We start from the raw sequence: 19,760 nt of genomic DNA on the forward strand, positions 1-19,760 counted from the left end.
TTTAAAACTTTATCAATTATATAAAATGTGCATACTTATTACACCTTGCATGTTATTTGTGTATCAGGTTTTTGGGAGCGTTGAAATATAATAAATTACGTAATAATTAACTTTAAAGGTCGGGCTATATAAATGAATCTTATAAGCTATGCTTCATTAGGATTTTAAAGAATGTTGCATATTCCCCCTACACTTACTTATAAATGAGGAAGTCGGCTGCGACTTGAATACTCAGTGGAAATGGGCGCTTGATAATATTCTTCCTTTTCCGGTTTTAAGCGCTGAAGACAGGAAATTCTTGTGGAAGTTTACTAAAGCCCACTACAGGGCGCGGTTCTTCTCAGAATGAGAAGGTTTTATGTCCACCACGATGGCCAAGTGCGGTTGACATCACACGCCCTTTAGAACACTATGGAAGTATGGCATGCAAGTAACCTCACGATGTTCTCCTTCACCGTTAAAGCAAGTGACATTTAATTGCTTACAGTAAGAACGCACATAACTCTGAGAAGTGCCGGGGATCGAACTTGGTCTCCTTGAAAGTGCAGCCGAAGCCTTACCCACTAGGCCATTACCGCTTTAGTGAGATAGATAGGCGCGGGAAAGTTATATAAGTTATACAACGTGACAATGAAAACCGAAATAATACTTCAGAGGCTTTACAGGTACATTATTTATTTATCTGTGAAACCGAAACGCTAATAGTTTTTGAGTAAACCATTGCCATAGTTTTACTGAAAGAAATCAATTATAACCCTAACGCTACATGCAAAATTAAAATCCAGGGACTCATGTCACTTTAGGTACGCGTTGCGTCGCGTAGGTACTATGCGCGTGTCAGTCTTTTATCTTCAATAGGGTTGTCATAAGTGAACACCGAGAATTATTTCGGCTTAAAGACATTTATTTCTCAAAAAGAACACAATAGTTCACTCACATCGAGAATACAATAATATTTTAAAATTAGTGAATACAATATCTCAAAGTGCGTTACAAATGTACCATATTATTTAAAAGTAAAAATTTTTGTAGGCGGCTGTTTTATAAGGAAGAGTATTTGAATTAGTTTGTGTCGAAAAATAAATATGCTTCTTTTTATGGTGATTTCTTATGAAATAAACTTATGCACCCTTAATCAGTATTTCCATAACACGTTGTATAATAGTCATCATATCAACCAATTATCGGCCCACTAAAGGACAAGAGTATCCCACAAGCACATAAACAACCAACGTTAGTGATTCTTGCTGGGACTCAAAGTCTGTCGGTCGGTACTCGAAAGTGAAACCGATGTCCTAACCACCGCTTACTAAGAGGAATCCAACTGAAATCAAATTAATAATTATCTGGGTCCATCAATGAAAACAATAGGAATAAATTCCCGTTTCGTTATGAATAGACAGGAATTTATTAGTATATTTCTGTGAAAGAAAGCCAAGGCGGTGGTCTCAAGTAATATCCTTAGTCGAGTGAATGGTTGCTGTCAGATCCAATTTCTTTTATACACAGATGTAAGAGATCGCTGGCAATTTACCCGCGTTCCTAAACTTTCTTTCCACTTGAACTGGGCGGGAAAGCTGGGCCATACTAGGTGAAGCGACGCGGATAACAAGAAAAAGAGACAATTTGTCAGCAGATCAAGATACTCGTATATTTGCAATACGTGTCACAGACAAAGTTGGCATTCGAAGAATCAATTCACTAGCTGTTACCCGCAATTTCGTCCGCGTTTATATCGTTTTTTTTTTATCCTTAATAAAATAATAGTTATGAAAAATAGCAACTTATTAGGATATTCCTGTGAAGGTAAGGCAAGGCGGTAATCTTTGGTAATATCCTTAGTCGAGTGAATAGTGGCTGTCAGTTTCAATTTCTCTTATACACAGATATAAGAGATTGCTGGCTATTTACCCGCGTTCCTATAGTTTCTTTCCACTCAAACTGGGCGGGGAAGCTAAGCGGGACGAGGGGAAGCGAAGCGTATGAGAAGTAAAAAAGGCAATTTGTTAACATATCAAGAAATATTTGCAATATGTGTCACAGACAGAGATGGCGTTCGAGGAATTTATTAATTCACTAGCTCTTACCCGCAATGTCGTCCGAAGTTTATTTACTTTTTTTTAAATCCGCAATAAAAGAGTAGTTACGAAAATACAGCAATTTATTAGGATTTGAAAAAAGCCAAGGCAGTGATCTAAAGGAAATCCTTAGTCGAGTGAATAATTGCTGTGAGTTTCAATTTCTCTTATACACAGATGTAAGAGATGGCTGGCTATTTATCCGCGCTCCTAAAGTTTCTTTCCATTCGAACTGGGCGGTAAAGCTGGGCGATACGATGTGAAGCGAAGCGCATACCATGTAAAAGAGACAATTTGCTAGCGGAGAGAGAAATATTTGCAATTTTTGTATCACAGGCAGACTTGATATAAGACGAATTTATCAATTAAATAGCTGTCGCCCGCAATTGTGTCTGCGTTTGTTTTGTTTTTTTTTAGTCCGATTTACAGGAATAGTTATGAAAAGACAGCAATTTATTAGGATATGCCTGTAAAAGAATAGGAAGGCGGTGATCTAAAGTAATTACCTTAGTCGAGTGAATTGTTGCTGTCAGATCCAATTTCTCTTATACGCAAATGTAAGAGATCGCTGGCAATTTACCCGCGTTCCTAAAGTTTCGTTCCACACGAACTGGGCCGGGAAGCTGGGCGATACGAGGTAAAGCGAAGCAAGTGAAAGAGAAAATTTAAGAAATATTTGCATTACGTGGCACATTCAAGGAATTTATCTATTTTATAGCTGTTGCCCGCTACTTCTCCCGCGTTTAATTTGGGTTTTTCTAACCCCCATTTAAAATTTTTTATCCACTGGCCGTCTCCAGTACGATATCGCGTAGAAACCGATTAGGGGTAGGGTTTTAGTATAACTGCCGTACCCCTTGCGGTCAAGGGCTGGCTTGTAGAGGAAACAAAAAATGATTGAATAATGGCTGCCGTTTGCAATTTCTCTTACACGTATGTAAGATCTCGCCAGCTATTTACCCGGCCGCTTTCCTAAGCACTTTTTGTTCTTGAGCCGCACAATATGAGATGACTGATGATGATTGGTATGACTTTTTTTCAGCAGTAGTAGAGCTTTATGTGACAGAGCTCGTTCGGGGAACTACCGTATGCTTATTTCTGCCGCTAAGCAGCATTTTTGCGATGCTGTGTTTCTGTCTGAACGGAGTGGTTGCGATACGGAGGTCGCCAAAGCTAAGAACTACATATATATATATAAGAATTGCTCCAGTCCAAATAAAAGACCAATCTCATACACCAAACATATATTTCATCAATTACGGTAACAAAATACTTCTTATATTTTCCATTTTAAACTCATAAGATAATTACTCTTTTACTGTTATAAACTTCTCCCTATTTCCTTCTCTTTCTTTCCAGAAATCCCCGAAAAAATCCCAAACGCCCGTTGACGCCCCGCGCCGTCTTTTATTTTTCTATCCTCTCACTTTTCTTCTTTTTCTTTCCCGCGTCGCTTTAGTCGCCAGTCCTTCCAACTTTCGTGCCAGTACCTACCGTCTTATCCAAGAAGAATACTACTCAAATTTTGTCGAACATGGAAGGATTGATGACTAAGGGTCTTTTATAATTTGGAGATACATTTTATTGATTTGCACATCATTTAGTATCGATAATCTAGCTTAGAATGGCATTTTACCTTGACGAAAATGCAAGTAACCTTACATATACCATTGTAGCTTGAATCCCTCGCACGCGTTTCATGTACGAGTATATATCCCAACCGTAGCGAATATTCAAATAACTAAGCTTACATAAGGGGCTTTTCTGACTGGAAAGACATCACATTCCAATTCAAAATTCATTTATTTGAAGTAGGCGTACTTTATAAGCACTTTTGAAATGTCAGGTCAGTCTGTTGTAGTGACACTACCACCGGTTCGGAAGGCAGATACTACTGAGCCGGCTAGAAACACAGCAGATTGCTCTTTTTCAATATAATTTTATCTCTTGCGAGAGATGCAATTCAAAAAAAATAAAAAAAACTCAAAATTCAATTATTTCAAGTAGGCCTAATATAAGCACTTTTGAAACGTCAAGTCTGTCTGTTTGTAGTGATTCTAGCACCGGTTCGGAAGGCAGATTCTACCGAAAAGAAGCCGGCATGAAACTCAGCAGTTGCTCTTTTCCAACATCAACAATTTACATTTTGCATTTTAACATTCATTTTTCTATCTTGTGAGAGCTGAAAGCGGAGCCGGATGCTTCCAAGCAACCTTGTCATTAAAAAAATCATCAATTGTATAGTAAATGCCTGCAACAAACCGCCTTTTCATTAAGGAGTTTATAAATCGCGTAGTAACCACGATTGATAAAATGTCTTTGAATACATTGTTTAGACTTAAGTAAAGGTAGACCTAATAGTACCTTCTGTATTATATTATAAAAGAAAGGCAACCTATCCCCACAAATTATTTCTGTACTTTTCTCATTTAAAAAGCAGATCACTAATTTATATACGTTTATAGTAGGTTAGTCGATTGTTTTTTTTATAAATACTAATGTTTTGTATAAAGTATAAAGGGAATCTCTTCATCAAAGTTTATATAAAGATCGTATAGTTCTTTTCTGTAGCATAAATATAGTTTCTATATCAGCAGCTATGCCCCATAACAAGATCCCATACGCTATTGAAGTATGCAAAATACACAGTCCATCATTGTGAAAAAGACAAGCTTTCGATATGTAGCGACATCCTTCGCCTAACAAATGATCACTGTTGGTTCCTATTTCTCTTAAACAGATGTAAAAGGCTATTTACCCGCATTTCAAAACTGTTTTTCCCCTTGAGCAGGGCAATACGAGAATGTATAATATATAAATTTAAAAAACCTTTTTTTTTAAATAATTAAATATACTACGACAATACACACATCGCCATCTAGCCCCAAAGTAAGCGTAAGCTTGTGTTATGGGTAAAAGATGATCGATGAATATTTTCACAGACACTGAGAAACATTCATGTTCATCACGCAAACATTTTCCAGTTGTGGGAATCGAACCCACGGCCACAAAAAGCAGGGTTGCTACCCGCTGCGCCAATCGGCCCTCAACGATGATGGAACGTCATGGAGGGTTCGGCGGTGCTTACCACCCTTTTTTTACCGACAAACGTAACACTAAGCTATTTAGCGTTCTGGTACGATCTCGCGTAGAAACCGATTAGGGGTACCTATGGGTTTATTATAACTGCCATAACCCTAACAGGTTAGCCCGTTGCCATCTTTGACTGCATCATCCATGAATACTGCTATATATTATTATATAACTAATTTAAGAAACTCAAATATCATATTGAATTGCTATATATTCGGTGAAATAAGAACTTTTCTTTGAATGGCTTCCACCGTACCTACTAAGGTTTTATGTTTCTAAGTCAGTTTTTTTGATATATTTCTATGAAATACAAAATAATATAGTAATCTCTACTAATAGATGCGATTGAATGCGCTTCATAAATAAAATAGAAAAAAAAGTAACGAAAACAGTTAGTGGAATTTTTATTCGACGGTGAAGAAAATCATCGTGAGGAAACTTGCATGTCTGAGAGTTCTCTTGAATGTTCTCAAAGGCGTGCCGCATCATTACAATATCAACCCATAACCGGCCCATTACTGGGCGCGGGTCTCCCTCCCACAATGAGAAGGGTAGTCCAGTGCGGATTGGTGGACTCCCACACACCTTTGAGAAAATTTTGGAGAGCTCTCAGGTGTGCAGGTTTCCTCACGATGTTTTCCTTTACCGTAGAAGCAAGTGATATTTAAATTGCTTAATACGCACATAACTTAGAAAAGTAAGAGGTGCGAAAAAAAAACCCAATAGAAGCAAGTGATATTTAGTACGCAAATAACTTAGAAATGGCACGTACTGGGATTCGAACTCAGCCCCTTAAAATGAAGTCGAAGTGCTTCCCACTCGGCTATCACCGCTTTCTGTTGTATATGTAATGTAGTTAATTTAACTTTTTATATTTATTAGGCTAAAACATATAAGCAATGTTAATTTCATGAATTCAAAAAATTTTTTATTTGCTTTACTCACGTTTGAGTACTTTGCTACATGACAATACTGTGAACTTTCTTTACGTTACTTAAAATATCGACTGAAAATTCAGGACATTGAAATAAAAACCCAGTTGCACAGACATTTTTGTCCATTTTCCTGCAAAACTGGATAAAGAATTTCTTCTGGCGCTGTGAGAATACAAAGTCTACAAACGAAGCTTTGGCATGAGAATAAGAATGGAAGGATAAAAGCAACAGATACCTGCAATACCTCTCTCCACTGAAAATCTTATTTTATATTGCAATTTACGTTATATTTATTCCTTAGCTTTGGATTTCATCACAATAAATAAGAGTTTTTAAATTTGTGTACCTAAGAACTCCAGGGGGGAAACATGTTTATTAACGCAGTTGAGGTGCCAATGGAATTCACAAACAAAGTTTTGCTACTAAAAGATTATTTTACTATATTCATATAATCATTTCGTGATGAAGCATTTGTTTTTGTGAACAATATCGTAAAATCTCCAGTTATATAAGCCGCAGCGGAGGGTTAAGCAAAACCAAAAATTTTCAAAACTATTATTTTAATTTTAAAACCTACAATGGTGGTTTGCACTTACTAAACGAGACAATTTGCGGACCGATGTAAGGCTACCGCGACATTGGCACGGGGCAGAAGCAGCCGATCTGTTTTATTAAAACCATGTGACGTCATCCCCATGTTAGTTAGGGAGCCCACAGCTTGCTAGAAGTATGTCGCCTCTAAATATTATTAAAGAATATAACAGACTGATTTTATAATCAATACTCCAATTAAAAGGGCTGAGATTAATGACGCGCGATCGTAATTAAGCAATCGAATCGAACTCGTTTCGACGAATCTTTTGTTCCACTGGAATATCGATGAAATTGCTTTTATAATCTGACATTTCGTAATTGGAAAATTTCGCTAATGCAGATTTTGAGTTCATCTATTTTTAACCCCCGACGCAAAAACGACGGTGTGTAATAATTTAGACTTGTGTGTTTGTGTGAGGTTTTTAAAATTTAAAAGAGACTTAAGTGACTGAATTGAGTAAGTGAGTGTTGAGAGTTTTTTAAATTTAATGCCTATAATATACACATAATAAATATATAAATATTGATTATTCAACGAATTAGTTTGGCCATCCAAAGGGGCAATGCTGCCAGCATCTTAGGAACTGTGCCTCGCTGCGGTGGTTTCGAAGACGTTTTAGATTGTATTTAGTAGCGGTAGCGTATTAGTTGTAGTGTTTTTCAGTTCCATAGCCATCGCAATTAATTGAAAGAAGTTGCTATGCTTCTTGTACAAGACTAAAAACTTGTAAATTAACTACTAAAACAATACTCAGTCAGTTTAAACCTATTCGATAATTTTTCATCAACTATCTTAGTACCCATTACACAAGCTTCGCTTACTTTGGGGCTAGATGGCGATGTGTGTATTGTCGTAGTATATTTATATTTTACTAGCTATTGCCCGCGACTTCGTCTGCGTTTGATTTTGTTTTTGAGGTGGCATTCAATTTAGTTGTAGTTCTAAAGAAATTTTAAGTATTCAGTATCGCTAAGCCTTAAATGAGGGGTTTGCTGCTGTCCACTGAGGAGTTCTGTCCTCTATCTCCAACCACATTCATCAGATCAACACAAAGTTTGGGCAAAATTAAATACATATTTCTAACCTCTATAGTACAAAAATAATTATTTAAATCTGTGATAATTTGTCGGAGTTATGGTGTAAAATCGTCAAACACTCATCCCCTTTCCCAAAGAAACCGAGCTTAAAGTCGGAATAAAAAGTATCCTATATTACTTCTAACACTTCCAAGAATATGTGTACAAAGTTTCATGAGGATCGGTTTAGTAGTTTTTGCGTGAAAGCGTAACAAACAAACTTACATTGACATTTATATTTATAATGTTATAATAAATAATAATAATAAATAATATAATAAAATAATATTAGTAGGATAGGATAGGATAGGATAGAGATTTTTCTCATTGAATGATAATTTTTCATAACTAATAAAAATCGGAAATTTTTCTTTGAATATGTTGTCAACCTTCTAGCAGTGTTTTTTTATATGGGAGGTCACGGGTTCCATCACCGGCAGGACTAATTTGGGAACCGACAAAGTAGGTGTCGCGATTTAGCATTCCTGTACTCTGCCACTTAGTAACTCATTATGAGTACGTGTTCAATATATTTGCCATACCCCTTAAAGGAAAGCCCTTATCTATATCACATATCTATCATCTTATCAACACTTACGACCAGATAAGATTGGAGACAAAGTTAAATAAAATTCGACATTCAAATGAGTTCGGCTTCGTAATCCAATTCATACAATTTTCATTTACTTTAGCACCTAACTTTGGAAGTAAATGTATGGAAAATTACGGGTCAAAAATTGTCAGCCGCGCTTTACTCGGAAAATTCGCTTTGCAAAGAACTCATTTGCGGAGCAAGAGGCCCGATGGGCAACTAAGATAGCTTGTGATTATCCCCGTATAAAAGGGTTTCCTTAAAACATTTGGGTTAAGCCTAATTTCGTTAGTAGATTTATAATTTATTTTATCCCACCGATGTGGAATTCGGGTCAAATTTATGTAGAATTTGAATTTTGAATTTGAATTTGAATTTAAGAAAACTGATGAATATTTTTATTAATTATATACATAAATGCTTAGAATATTCATATAAATACCAAGACACTGAAAAACATTCATGCATTCACACAAACATTTTTCAATAGTGGAAATCGAACCCACGGCCTTGGGCTCAGAAAGCAGGGTCGCTGCAAACTGCGCCAATCAACCGTCATAATAACTTAATTTAATTAAAGCCGATATTAATTTCCTTTTATAAAACGAATCTAAAGTCAAAGACAAAGTCAAAGTCAAAAGTATATTTATTCAAGTAGGCCTTTTGATGCGTAACCTTATGCGATAACCATATTCGTTAACTTAAAACTAAAGCTACGAGGGTTCCAAACGCGGCCTGTTCTAAGAAAAAGCCCACAACAAACTTAGCCGGGTGTTTTTTTTTGTTATCGCCATCTCACATTGTCATTTAAAATTATTAGAATAGCAACCTGGTTAGAGCAATCATTCACACCCAAGCTTTTTTATCGATTACGTAGTCCTTTATACTATAATAGGACTTTTCTATAAGCTTACGTTTAATACAAACTTTGAACTTTTTAAGAGGCATCTCCAAGATGTCAATGGGTAGCTTATTGTAGAATTGTATGCAATTTCCATTAAACAAATTATGGATTTTATGTAACCTAGTATATTGCACTGTAAGTTTATTCTTACTTCCAATGTTGAAATTATTACAGTCGAAAGCTACATAAATATAGTAACACTCTTCTGGATAGCTATATAAAAGTTAAGTGTGGTATTAAACGGCTTGACTGAATTTTTGTTATTTTCTGTTCTTAAGAGATTATATGGGCATTTTCATACAAGTCGGTCGATTGGCGCAATATAAATAAATATACCTGGACAATACACACATCGCCTTCTAACCCCAACGTAAGCGTAGCTTGTGTTATGGGTAGTAAGATGGACAGACAAATATTTCAATGAATAATATGCATAAATACTAATAATATACATATAATCACCCAGACACTGAAAAAATGTCTTGTTCATCACACAAACATTTTCCAGTTGTGGGAATCGAACCCACGGCCTTGGAATCAGAAAGCAGGGTCGCTGCCCACTGCGCCAATCGGCCTACATAAGAACAGCTATAGCAATGCTCTGATTCACTTTGTCCTATGCCAGAGGGAACTGTTTCCAGCAGTGGGACTGAGGATACTGATAGTATAATTGTCTGCTTAGAAAGTGAAGTATTTGTAAATAACTTAGAACGCCTATCCAAAATGCTAATTACCGTTCTAATTAACATAATATCAATCTCGTTAAGTGGAAAGCACTTGACTTCCCTATTCGTATGTAGGTCAGCACCCTTCAGCTATAAGCCCATCAACCAATCATAATGATCTCATTTGCTGGAGAGAGTTCGCTAATAGAGCAAAATGTCGGAAACACACTCGTGGTTCTTTACAAAACAGCAATATAAGTAAAATCTATATAAATAAAAGGCAAGGTGACTGACTGACGGAGCGGGGACAAGAATAAATATCAGACAGTATCATAGCAAAGCAAAGTTAGGTTTAGCAAGCATGAACTCCTATTTGCTTTACGGTGCTTTGCACCATAATAATTATTTGGTAAAAGCGCGTTCCTCTTTTCGTCATGTCCGACAGAAGTGAAGCCACGGGATTATCTTGGATTAACTGTCGGTCTGTCGGTGCCTTATATTTCTGCATTTAGGAAAATAGTAGCTTAAAAGTCGCAAAATATTAAGAGACGGGTGGACGCTTGGGCGGAAAAGTATTTGGCACTGACTGACTAAAACGATACAAACAGTTCTCTTACGTTTTAAATTAAGTCGATAAATTATTATTTTTGAAGCACCAGTAATTTTAACTAATCTTATCCGAAGTGAAGATTAAAATGATATTTAATTACTTCGTTCGAGCTCGTACTTTGCTTGTTTTAATAAGCAAAAAGTTTGATTTACCTCATGAAAGTTAATTAATATATTTTCTCTAGTAGTATTTCTAGGTAATATTATCCAGAATTCGTTTATTTTCCTACACCAGTCGCACACTTGACGACCTTTTTGGCGCAGCGGGGAGCGCTGTGGTTGTGCCGGGTTCGACCCCAGGCAAAATTATAAATTCCCAAATTGCCCCAATTTTGGAATTTATAATTTTGGAATTTTTAATTTTGGAATGGTCTGGTGGGAGGCTTTGGCTGTCGTTAGTTACCACCTTACTGACAAAGACGTGGCACTTAGCGTTCCAGTACGATGTGGCGTAGAAACCGATTCTGGGTACGGGTTTAACTTAATTGCTATACCCCTAACAGGTTAGCCCGTTACCATCTTAATTACATCATCATTTGCCCACAAAGGCTAACTCGTAATAAGATTTTTAAAAAAAGAGTCTGTCACCTCAGAGCGTGACGGTTCAGCCTAACTTACTATCTACAGAAAAATCTATGTGCGCTGCGCCAAAAGAAGTTTTAACCTCAAAAACATATTGCAAAATAGAACCCCTTATCCGAAAATAGTAATAATAATTTTCTATTTCACCTGTAATCATATTAGTTTTCGCTGTACGACACATACGCCTGACATCTCGTAAATTCGGTGCTAATGTGTAAAAACCTCATGTATTTTTCGGTTCACTGATTTGATAAAAAAATTCTTATTAGGATAGATAAATGAAAATATAAACATGATGATATGCTTTGGAATTTTTTTTCTCTTGATATTTTTTCACTCGCTGCGTATTTAAGGTTGTATGTTTGTATTAACCCTGATACTTAGTAATAAATGTTACAAAGCGAATGCATGGTCACGCAGTGTTCTTCCTTCGAAAGATAAACATAGTATACCGACGTTTAATAATAAGGCTCTTGGTATACAGGTAAGTTTTAATACCTGCTGGTTCGCTCACGTTAATTCATTTGTCAACCCCTATTTTACAAATTTTGAACCCCTATTTCACCCCTCCCTTTGGGGGTGAAATATTTATTTATAAGGTTATTCCACTAATAGTTACCCCTTTACTGCAATATCACCTGGTGATAAGTGATGATGCAGTCTAAGATGGTAGCGGGCTAACCTGTTAAAGAGTATGGTAGTCATACCCCTAATCGGTCTCTACGCAACATCGCACTGGAACACTAAATCGCTTAGCGGCACGTCGTTGTCGGTAGGGTGGTAACTGGCCACGTCCAAAGCCTCCCACCAGATCAGACCAGAGAAAATTTAGAAATTATAAATTCCTAAATTGCTTTTGCGAGGAATCGAACCTGGGCCTCCAAATTTACAGCGCTCACCGTTGCGCCAAAAATAGCTTATGTTTTTCCTTTTGTTGCAAACTATTTTGAAGTTTGAACTTATATAATAGAAATAAGAAAATAAAACAACGTCGAGAGTAATGATGTGGACCATTTTAAATTCGAGCACAGACAAGGACGATACAAAACAGATACGCTGACAATTGACAATCTATTGATTCATAGACTACATAGAAAGTTTTAAGTGGTTACGTTCAGTTTAACATCCTCCATTGAACGCAAGCCCATAGCAGCGAGGAAACGTGTGTGTTTGGGCTTCATTAGGGCCTTGGGGAGGCAGTCAGCAATCATCGTGCGTTCAGTTTAACACCTTTCCACCAAATCATTCATTTTCATCAGTCACTTTTCTTTTATATAGCTTTTTATATTAAAACATTGTTCTTAATAGAGATTCGTTGAATAGTAGTTTCACCGAATAACCTAATACCGAATATTATACGATTTAACCTTTACCAGACTGGATTTTCGGCCGAATTATTCGGTTCACCATTACATTGTTTTGCCGCGTAAACAGGTTCTAACATGTACGCTACCTTCCGAATACCGGCGCCATAAATGTTCGGCGCATATCTCGCTTTTAAATAAACAAACCAATTTTTTTTTTCATTCTTTTATAAATTTTTTTTTCCACAATACACACATCGCCATCTAGTCCCAAAGTAAGCGTAGCTTGTGTTCTGGGTACTAAGATAAGTGATGAATAATTTTTATGAATAATACATAAAAACTTATAATAAACATCCAGACACTGAAAAACATTTATGTTCATCACACAAATATTGTCCAGTTGTGGGAATCGAACCCACGGCCTTGGACTCAGAACGCAGGGTTTCTGCCCACTACGCCAATCGTCAAAAAAATAAATTTAACTATGTTATCTCTGTTGAGACAGTGTACAGTTTGTCTGTGGGTTAAGGTATTCAAAACATTAACCAAGAGGTTTTTACAGGTGGTTGCAACGTACGTAGCGGCTAACTCTTCACTTCAGTTCGTGGAGAACCGCCCTATCCACTGGGCGGGCGGGCGGTCTACCCACCCACCTGATACCCCCACATGTGGCTTTGATGGCTCCCTCTGTCCTGATAACTGTAAGTGATTTTGAATTGTTTTACTTTGGTGCTTAGAATACTTATAACTTACGAGTATATGACACAATACGGAGGAGAGTTTGAATTATATCTTAATAAATTACCTCTGGGTTTGCCTATCATAATATGTAGTACAAAAAAAATATATTTTTAGCCGACGAAGGGGTATGTGCTTAACACCGCACGGCAGAAGAGAAAAAAATAACTAATGTTTATAATGTTTTTTCACAATATAATATTAGCACGATATACCGCTAACTAAACAACGTAACCTCACAATGTAAACAAAATACCTAATTGTTAAAATAATTATTATTACGTACTATTTAAATTAACAAAATCGTATGAATTGAATATACTAATCACACTTCGCTGTTTTGTAACAGCGAAGAGCAGCCGACTGTATCTTTCTCGCTCGGGTACACCGGGCAGTCCCGAGTTCACGCGACCGAGCCTTTCACCTCACAGCGTGATGGTTCAGCCTAACTTAGTACCTATGGAAAAATATAAGTGCGGTGCGCCAAAAGTTTTTGTCAGTATCATCGACACTCTTTCTTAATATAAGTTGATCTATTTGTGAGAAATAATATTATGGTCAGTTAGTGATTACAAAATCCTTTCCATGTTGTTCTCGTGAGTAGCTTAAGGATATTTTTAATTGAATTTCATGAGATAAGCCAAACATCCTATTACACGGTCGCTTCATAAAGTTGATGAAGTGTTTGAAATTCACATTGGAGTTAAATATAATATTTTACAGAGAATAAGATGATTTTAAACTCAGCTTCGAGGTATTTAGAAAGTACTGAGGTCGAAGTGTTTTTAATCATTCAACTCGTTGGGGGTCGAATCAGTGCGGGGCTGCAATTTCAGCACCTCGGGACCCCAACGTCCATCTGTTCTCCGAGCTAGGTGCCCCGCCCATTACCACTTCAGCTTCGCGACTCGTTGAGATATGTCGGTAATTCTGGTTCTTCTATGTCTTCATTTTTGATTTTATCACGTTGACATACTTGGAGTTAAGTTCTCTCCATGGCCCGCCGAGTAACTCTGAGCCTTTCTTATGAGACCCAGAGTAAGCCACTGTGACCATGTTTCGGAACCACTGGCTTTTATTTCTTCTTCTTCTTCTTCTTAGTCGTGACAGTCTTGACAGACTGGTCGTGGTTGTCATCTAGGTGTTGTAGCTCGCTTAACAATCCGTCGCCACTCTACCCTAACGGTTGCCTTTCTTGCGCATTCATGTAGAGGAGCCTCGATTGCGGCCTTCACTTTGTCCGTCCATCTAATCGGTGATCTACCGCGTACTCTGGTACCTTCTACTTTCCCTTTAACCACAAGACGCTCAATGGACACGTCATTACGCATGGACACGTGACCGAAGAAACTGAGAATTAGCGCTTGAACTGCAGAAGATAGGCGCTGTTTGATGCTGAGTTCGTCGAGAATTTATGTATTCTCCTCCAGCACCACATCTCAAGAGCATCTATTATTTTCTTCTCAGTCTCCCTCAGTCCTATTCACATCCTAGTAAATTAGAGAGTATCCTAGTTAATGAGATATAAAAATATAACCGTAGTTCTTACAACTTAACAACCTAATGTCAAATGGGGTCACTGGATACCAGGAGAATATGAGTAGTAAAGTAGTAGCACATTTCTCAAGAAAATTCCAACTTTATTTTATCTTGAAGGCAGTTGAAAACTTTCCTTTTGTGTGCCGTTTAGAAATAGGTCATTGGTAACTCAATTTACTACCACAATTTACTATCTAGAGGGACACGGTGTAATAGGGTGTCTCGTTGAAGCAACGACTCGTAGAAATTAAAGTAGCGAGCGCCTTTTGAATCGCTAATCTCCTTCACCGCAGATGTATCACGTTTTCTATTGGCGGCGGATTTTAAAAATGCTTTTTGTTTTAAATGAATCCTTATTTTATTTGTATTGTACTTACTTGTAACACTTATAAAAGTTCATTTCTTTTCATATAAGATGTGAATAGATTAATATATTGTCTATTCCAGTGGCGTTCGATGGGTTTCTTACCAAAAATCCTCTGCTTATACGAGTTATATATAAATTTTAGGGTAGGCAGTGCTATTGTGCGTGTATGAAGTTCGCTAGTCCATTCCATGGCCCTCATCGTCAAAATTTATTTATTTAATAATTTTACATCTCGTAAGTATGGCAGGGCCACTTCCACGAACTAGATGTTTTCTTTTTATTCCACTATAAGTTAGCTTTTGACTGTAATCTCAACTGGTGGCAAGTGATGATGCAGTCTAAGATGGTAGCTGTCTAACCTATTAGAGTGTATGTAGTGGAGTACGCGACATCGCACCGGAACACTAAATCGCTTAGCGGCACGTCTTTGTCGGTAACTGGCCACCAGAACAGACCAGAGAAAATTCTAAAACTATAAAATCCCAAATTTTCCCTGCCGGGAATCGAACCCGAGACCTCCTACTTAAATTCACAGCGCGCACCAGGTAGGTCGTCAAGAATTGTATAATTTAAGGATAGCTAAAACACGAAAGATGACATTAAACATTATACAAGACATTATATTAATACAGTGTTGTATATCTGTATATTCTGTATTTTTAATTATTTCTTTGAACTCGCTAATCTTCGGAACATCTAGTTAGATTTACCTTTTATAGCCTATATCTTAAAGAAGATTATAAAGGCTATAAGTATTTTTATAAAGAGATTTACCATAACGACTGCAAGGAGCCGAGCAAACGAAGTAATAGTAAACGGTAATAGTAATAAAAGTAAACGGTCCCCGCAGGCATTTTTAAAAGGCTGAAAGCAACGCGCACTAACTCGCGGTAGCTATTAGATCCGCAAGAATTTAATGATTTTTATTTTTAGTTTTCTAAACATTCCTCAATAACAATTGGAGTAATTAAAAAAAAAAACTAAGAAAAGCTAAAAATGCCACTTTCGCAGGCACTAAACATTATCATTACAGACGACGACGACGAGACAGAGCACACACTCACAGATGCAAATACCCACACAAACACATATATTATGATTGATTTTGAAAATTCAAAAAAAAAAAAGGATAAAACGTAATAAATTGGTTAAGTCATGTTATCAGTATATGTGAAAACTTTGTATCCGTAAGAGCGAGACCTCCAAATACAGGTTTTTTCGTGTCTCTTACCTGTCGTTTTTTCCGTTGCATCCGGTTTGAAATCACAACGATTCTAAAGAAGTTTCACTTCAATAGCTCTACTAGTACTGCTTTAGTGTTTTAAAACTTGGCTGATTAGCTAACCTGTATTCGGTCTCTAACACTAATACTGTAATAATTTACCGTAAAAATTTTCGAGTAACGCATATAAGTTACAGGTATCACAATCACCTAAGGTGGTGAGGTGGTTACACTACTAAAAGAATCTAAAAGATCTTTCTTGGTGCGGTTGAGCGTTTGACCATAACTACCGTAAAATTATTAGCCTTGTACATAAAAGTAGCTACTTTGTAAGTGCAAATAAAGGCAGAAAATTCAAGCAAACGTTTATATAAATCCCTGAAGTCAAGCTTGTTTAACAATAATTATTTTGTGAGGAGACGGCGACTCATTCAAACCTCGTTCGAATTTAAAGGAACCGGATATTACAAGAGCCTCGCTTGCTTATTAACGGATGTTCCTGCGATTGAAATGTTTTGAATATTACTTTGAATTAAATTCAACTTCAGTTAGTCAATAGTCGAGTTGGTTATGACCACGTTCTCATTACGTAGTTGTCAATTATGGTCGGCTTAAAGACATTTTTTACTCAAAAAGAACAGAATAGTTTTAAAAAAAAATAAACAAAATCTCAAAGTGCGTTACAAATCTACCGTAATGTAACATGTATGTGTGTTTTGACGTGACAACGTCTTATAAATTGGTTTGCCGGGTGACACTTCAAGAAACTGCGTTACGCTCCGCTCACGTTATGCGCTCACAATGAGAGCGAGTGAGAGGCACGCGTCCCTTCCACTCGGGCATGGTTAGCCCGCCTAAGAGCGAGAGAGACAGACATAAAAAGTGAAAGGCACGCGTCCCTTTATAGTAAACGCTGTTTCATTGTACGCAAATGTATTGCAAGTTATTGTATGTATATTTGTATATAAATACGTATGTATGTGTAAAGGTAAAAATAAAATTTTGTTAATATGAAATTCAGTGCGAGATTCTTTGTAAAAATAATGTTTTAAATATAATTCTTTGTATAAATAAATGTTTTAAATTGTTACTATTATTTCATCCTTCTTCCTACTATACGAATGAATATTCACATTAAAATTATTTTACCACTCAAAGTCGTTGTCACGTAAAACTTTCGCCCGTATACCGACTTTACAGGCAACCAATTTTATTTAAAAGTAAACATTTTGCGATAATTACCTAACTTAAGCGGTGGTAGCGCATTGGGTAGGAACTCGACTTCACTTTCGGGGGTCGAGTTCGAATCCCAGCACGCACCTCTAACTTTTCTAAGTTATCTGCGTTTAGTAGTTTAAGTAATAAAAATATCACTTGATTTAACGGTGAAGGAAATAATCGTGAGGAAACATGCCTGAGAGTTCTACATAATGAAAATGAAATTAAAAAAAAAATAGTGGTAGAGTCACTACAAACATACATACTTGACGTTTCAAAAGTAGACCTCCTTGAAATAAATGAATTTGAATTTATATATATTTAAGTTTTATGCCCATTTTTTTTCTGTATGTAAACGGTTGTTAATATTCTTAAAATGTATTTAAATTAGAAAGTTACTATATGTCTACTTTTTACAGCGCCTCCAGCGTTTCTATTAGACAATGATATTATGTACAAAGGTACGGAACCTTTGACGTGCAAGTCCGATTCGCACTTGACCTACTTTTTTCTAAAATACACCTTCCAGACCAGACCAGATTCGTCTGGGTTTCGCAGATAAGAGCAAATTAAGCTTTCATGTTTATTGCATTTCGTTTTTGTGACGGGCCTGCGATGGAATCTCCAAGGCCGCCGAGGGTATTTCAACTCAATGTATTCAGCTAAATTAATTGTTTTTGCGATCAAAGACCGACAGCTCCAGACGGCATATCTTTTACGACAAAAAATCTTTAATTAGCGCATCTACACTTTTATTGTGCGCAATTTTTCCTTTCAGAAACCTATTGTGCTCTAACGTTTCGTTAGGCAAAATTAATTTAACGGACATATAATAAAGCGAAACCTAACCTATATATACTTGTTCTAGTATAAGAGCTAGTGTTATTAACATTATTAATAACATAACATAAATTTTTTTTTATCTTACGTAATTTTTTGATTCAATGAAAAGTATACTATATTATTTCCTATGCCTCTAAAAATATGTATAATAACTTTCATGAAGATCGGTTCAGTAGTTTTCGCGTGAAAGCGTAACAAACGTGTGTGTACGTATGCGTGTACGTATGTGTACGTATTTGAAGTAAGTATATTTATTTAATCTAATATTATTCATTTATTTTTGCAATTTATGTTTATTATTTAAGTATTATTTTGTGTACATCCTAACCTGTATTTTTTTAATGCTTGTTTTTTTTAATTTGGTGTACAATGGCAAAACTTTGGCATAAAAGACCAAACTAATTTCTTAGTTTTGGTTAGTTTTAAAGCGTGTTTTTCTAGTTTTTGTTAAAGTATTATTTATATTAGAGCAAAATTAATCAGTAACACATTCACCATAGAATTTGTTAATATTAAAGAAATCGGCTATAGATATTGATTAGAAATAAAAATTAACATCATTCCTGACTTATCGAGTATAAATCAAAATCATATAAATTAACAAAAAACTTAATTCGCAAATTAAAAAATCTAATAATCTTATCAAGTGTGTTATAATCGGTCCTCGATATATCTTCAAAGTTTGAACGAAATCGAACCGTTTAAAGAGGGTCAAAATGAAGACTAAAGGAGTCGGTTACAAACATAAAAACAAACATACATGAGAAGTACACAATTGAGGCAGCCCTTATATCAAGGAGCTTACTAACATCTTTATATATAAAAAAAAACATTGTTTAGCGCCATATTAAAACAGTATATAATTGCATTTTTATGATATAGATTTATGCCCTTAAATTAAGAATACCAAAATTCAAACAAGAGCATATCAAAACAATATTGCTTTAAGCGGCCGTAAGCCCGTAGTACACTAATAAACTATTATTTTGAACCTCCATCAATATTGTTCGGAATTACTTAACAAATACGTGACTATGCCTAATAATATTTCAAGAGATTTCTTGTTAAGATAAACACAAATCTTCGGAGGATTCTGGATGATCTCGCAAAGTAAACATGAGTTGCAAAAGGTATCCTCTCTGGAAATTGGGAACAGAATAATTTATTATATTCAACAAATTATTGTTATTAATGTATAATTAGTATCACGGTTACTGTCTGCTTTAATATTATTGTGAGGTAGAGCAGTAAATAATCTGCATTGGGGCTTGAAATTGGTTTTGAAATAATTATACCGATATTTACTACCCGAATGCTGTGAAGACTGAATAAACTCTTCTTTGAACGTGTTTTTTGCATGCCCTACGAAGATGTTCTTTGTTCAGAAGCAATCGTAA

At 36.1% G+C, this 19,760-nt stretch overlaps 1 protein-coding gene across 3 annotated transcripts in view; it reads left to right on the forward strand.

Annotated features, from left to right (window-relative positions):
* Positions 1–19,760, forward strand: part of LOC120633646 (atrial natriuretic peptide receptor 1) — a 238,082-nt gene that overhangs the window by 189,426 nt on the left and 28,896 nt on the right. For all 3 annotated transcript variants that reach the window (XM_039903933.1, XM_039903934.1, XM_039903932.1), the window contains one exon: positions 12,999–13,137. In XM_039903933.1, the coding sequence (XP_039759867.1) occupies positions 12,999–13,137 (139 nt within the window). The remainder of the gene's footprint in view (positions 1–12,998; positions 13,138–19,760) is intronic.

This window comes from Pararge aegeria, chromosome 22 (genome assembly GCF_905163445.1).
Source record: "Pararge aegeria chromosome 22, ilParAegt1.1, whole genome shotgun sequence".
NCBI classification, from domain to species: Eukaryota; Metazoa; Arthropoda; class Insecta; order Lepidoptera; family Nymphalidae; genus Pararge; species Pararge aegeria.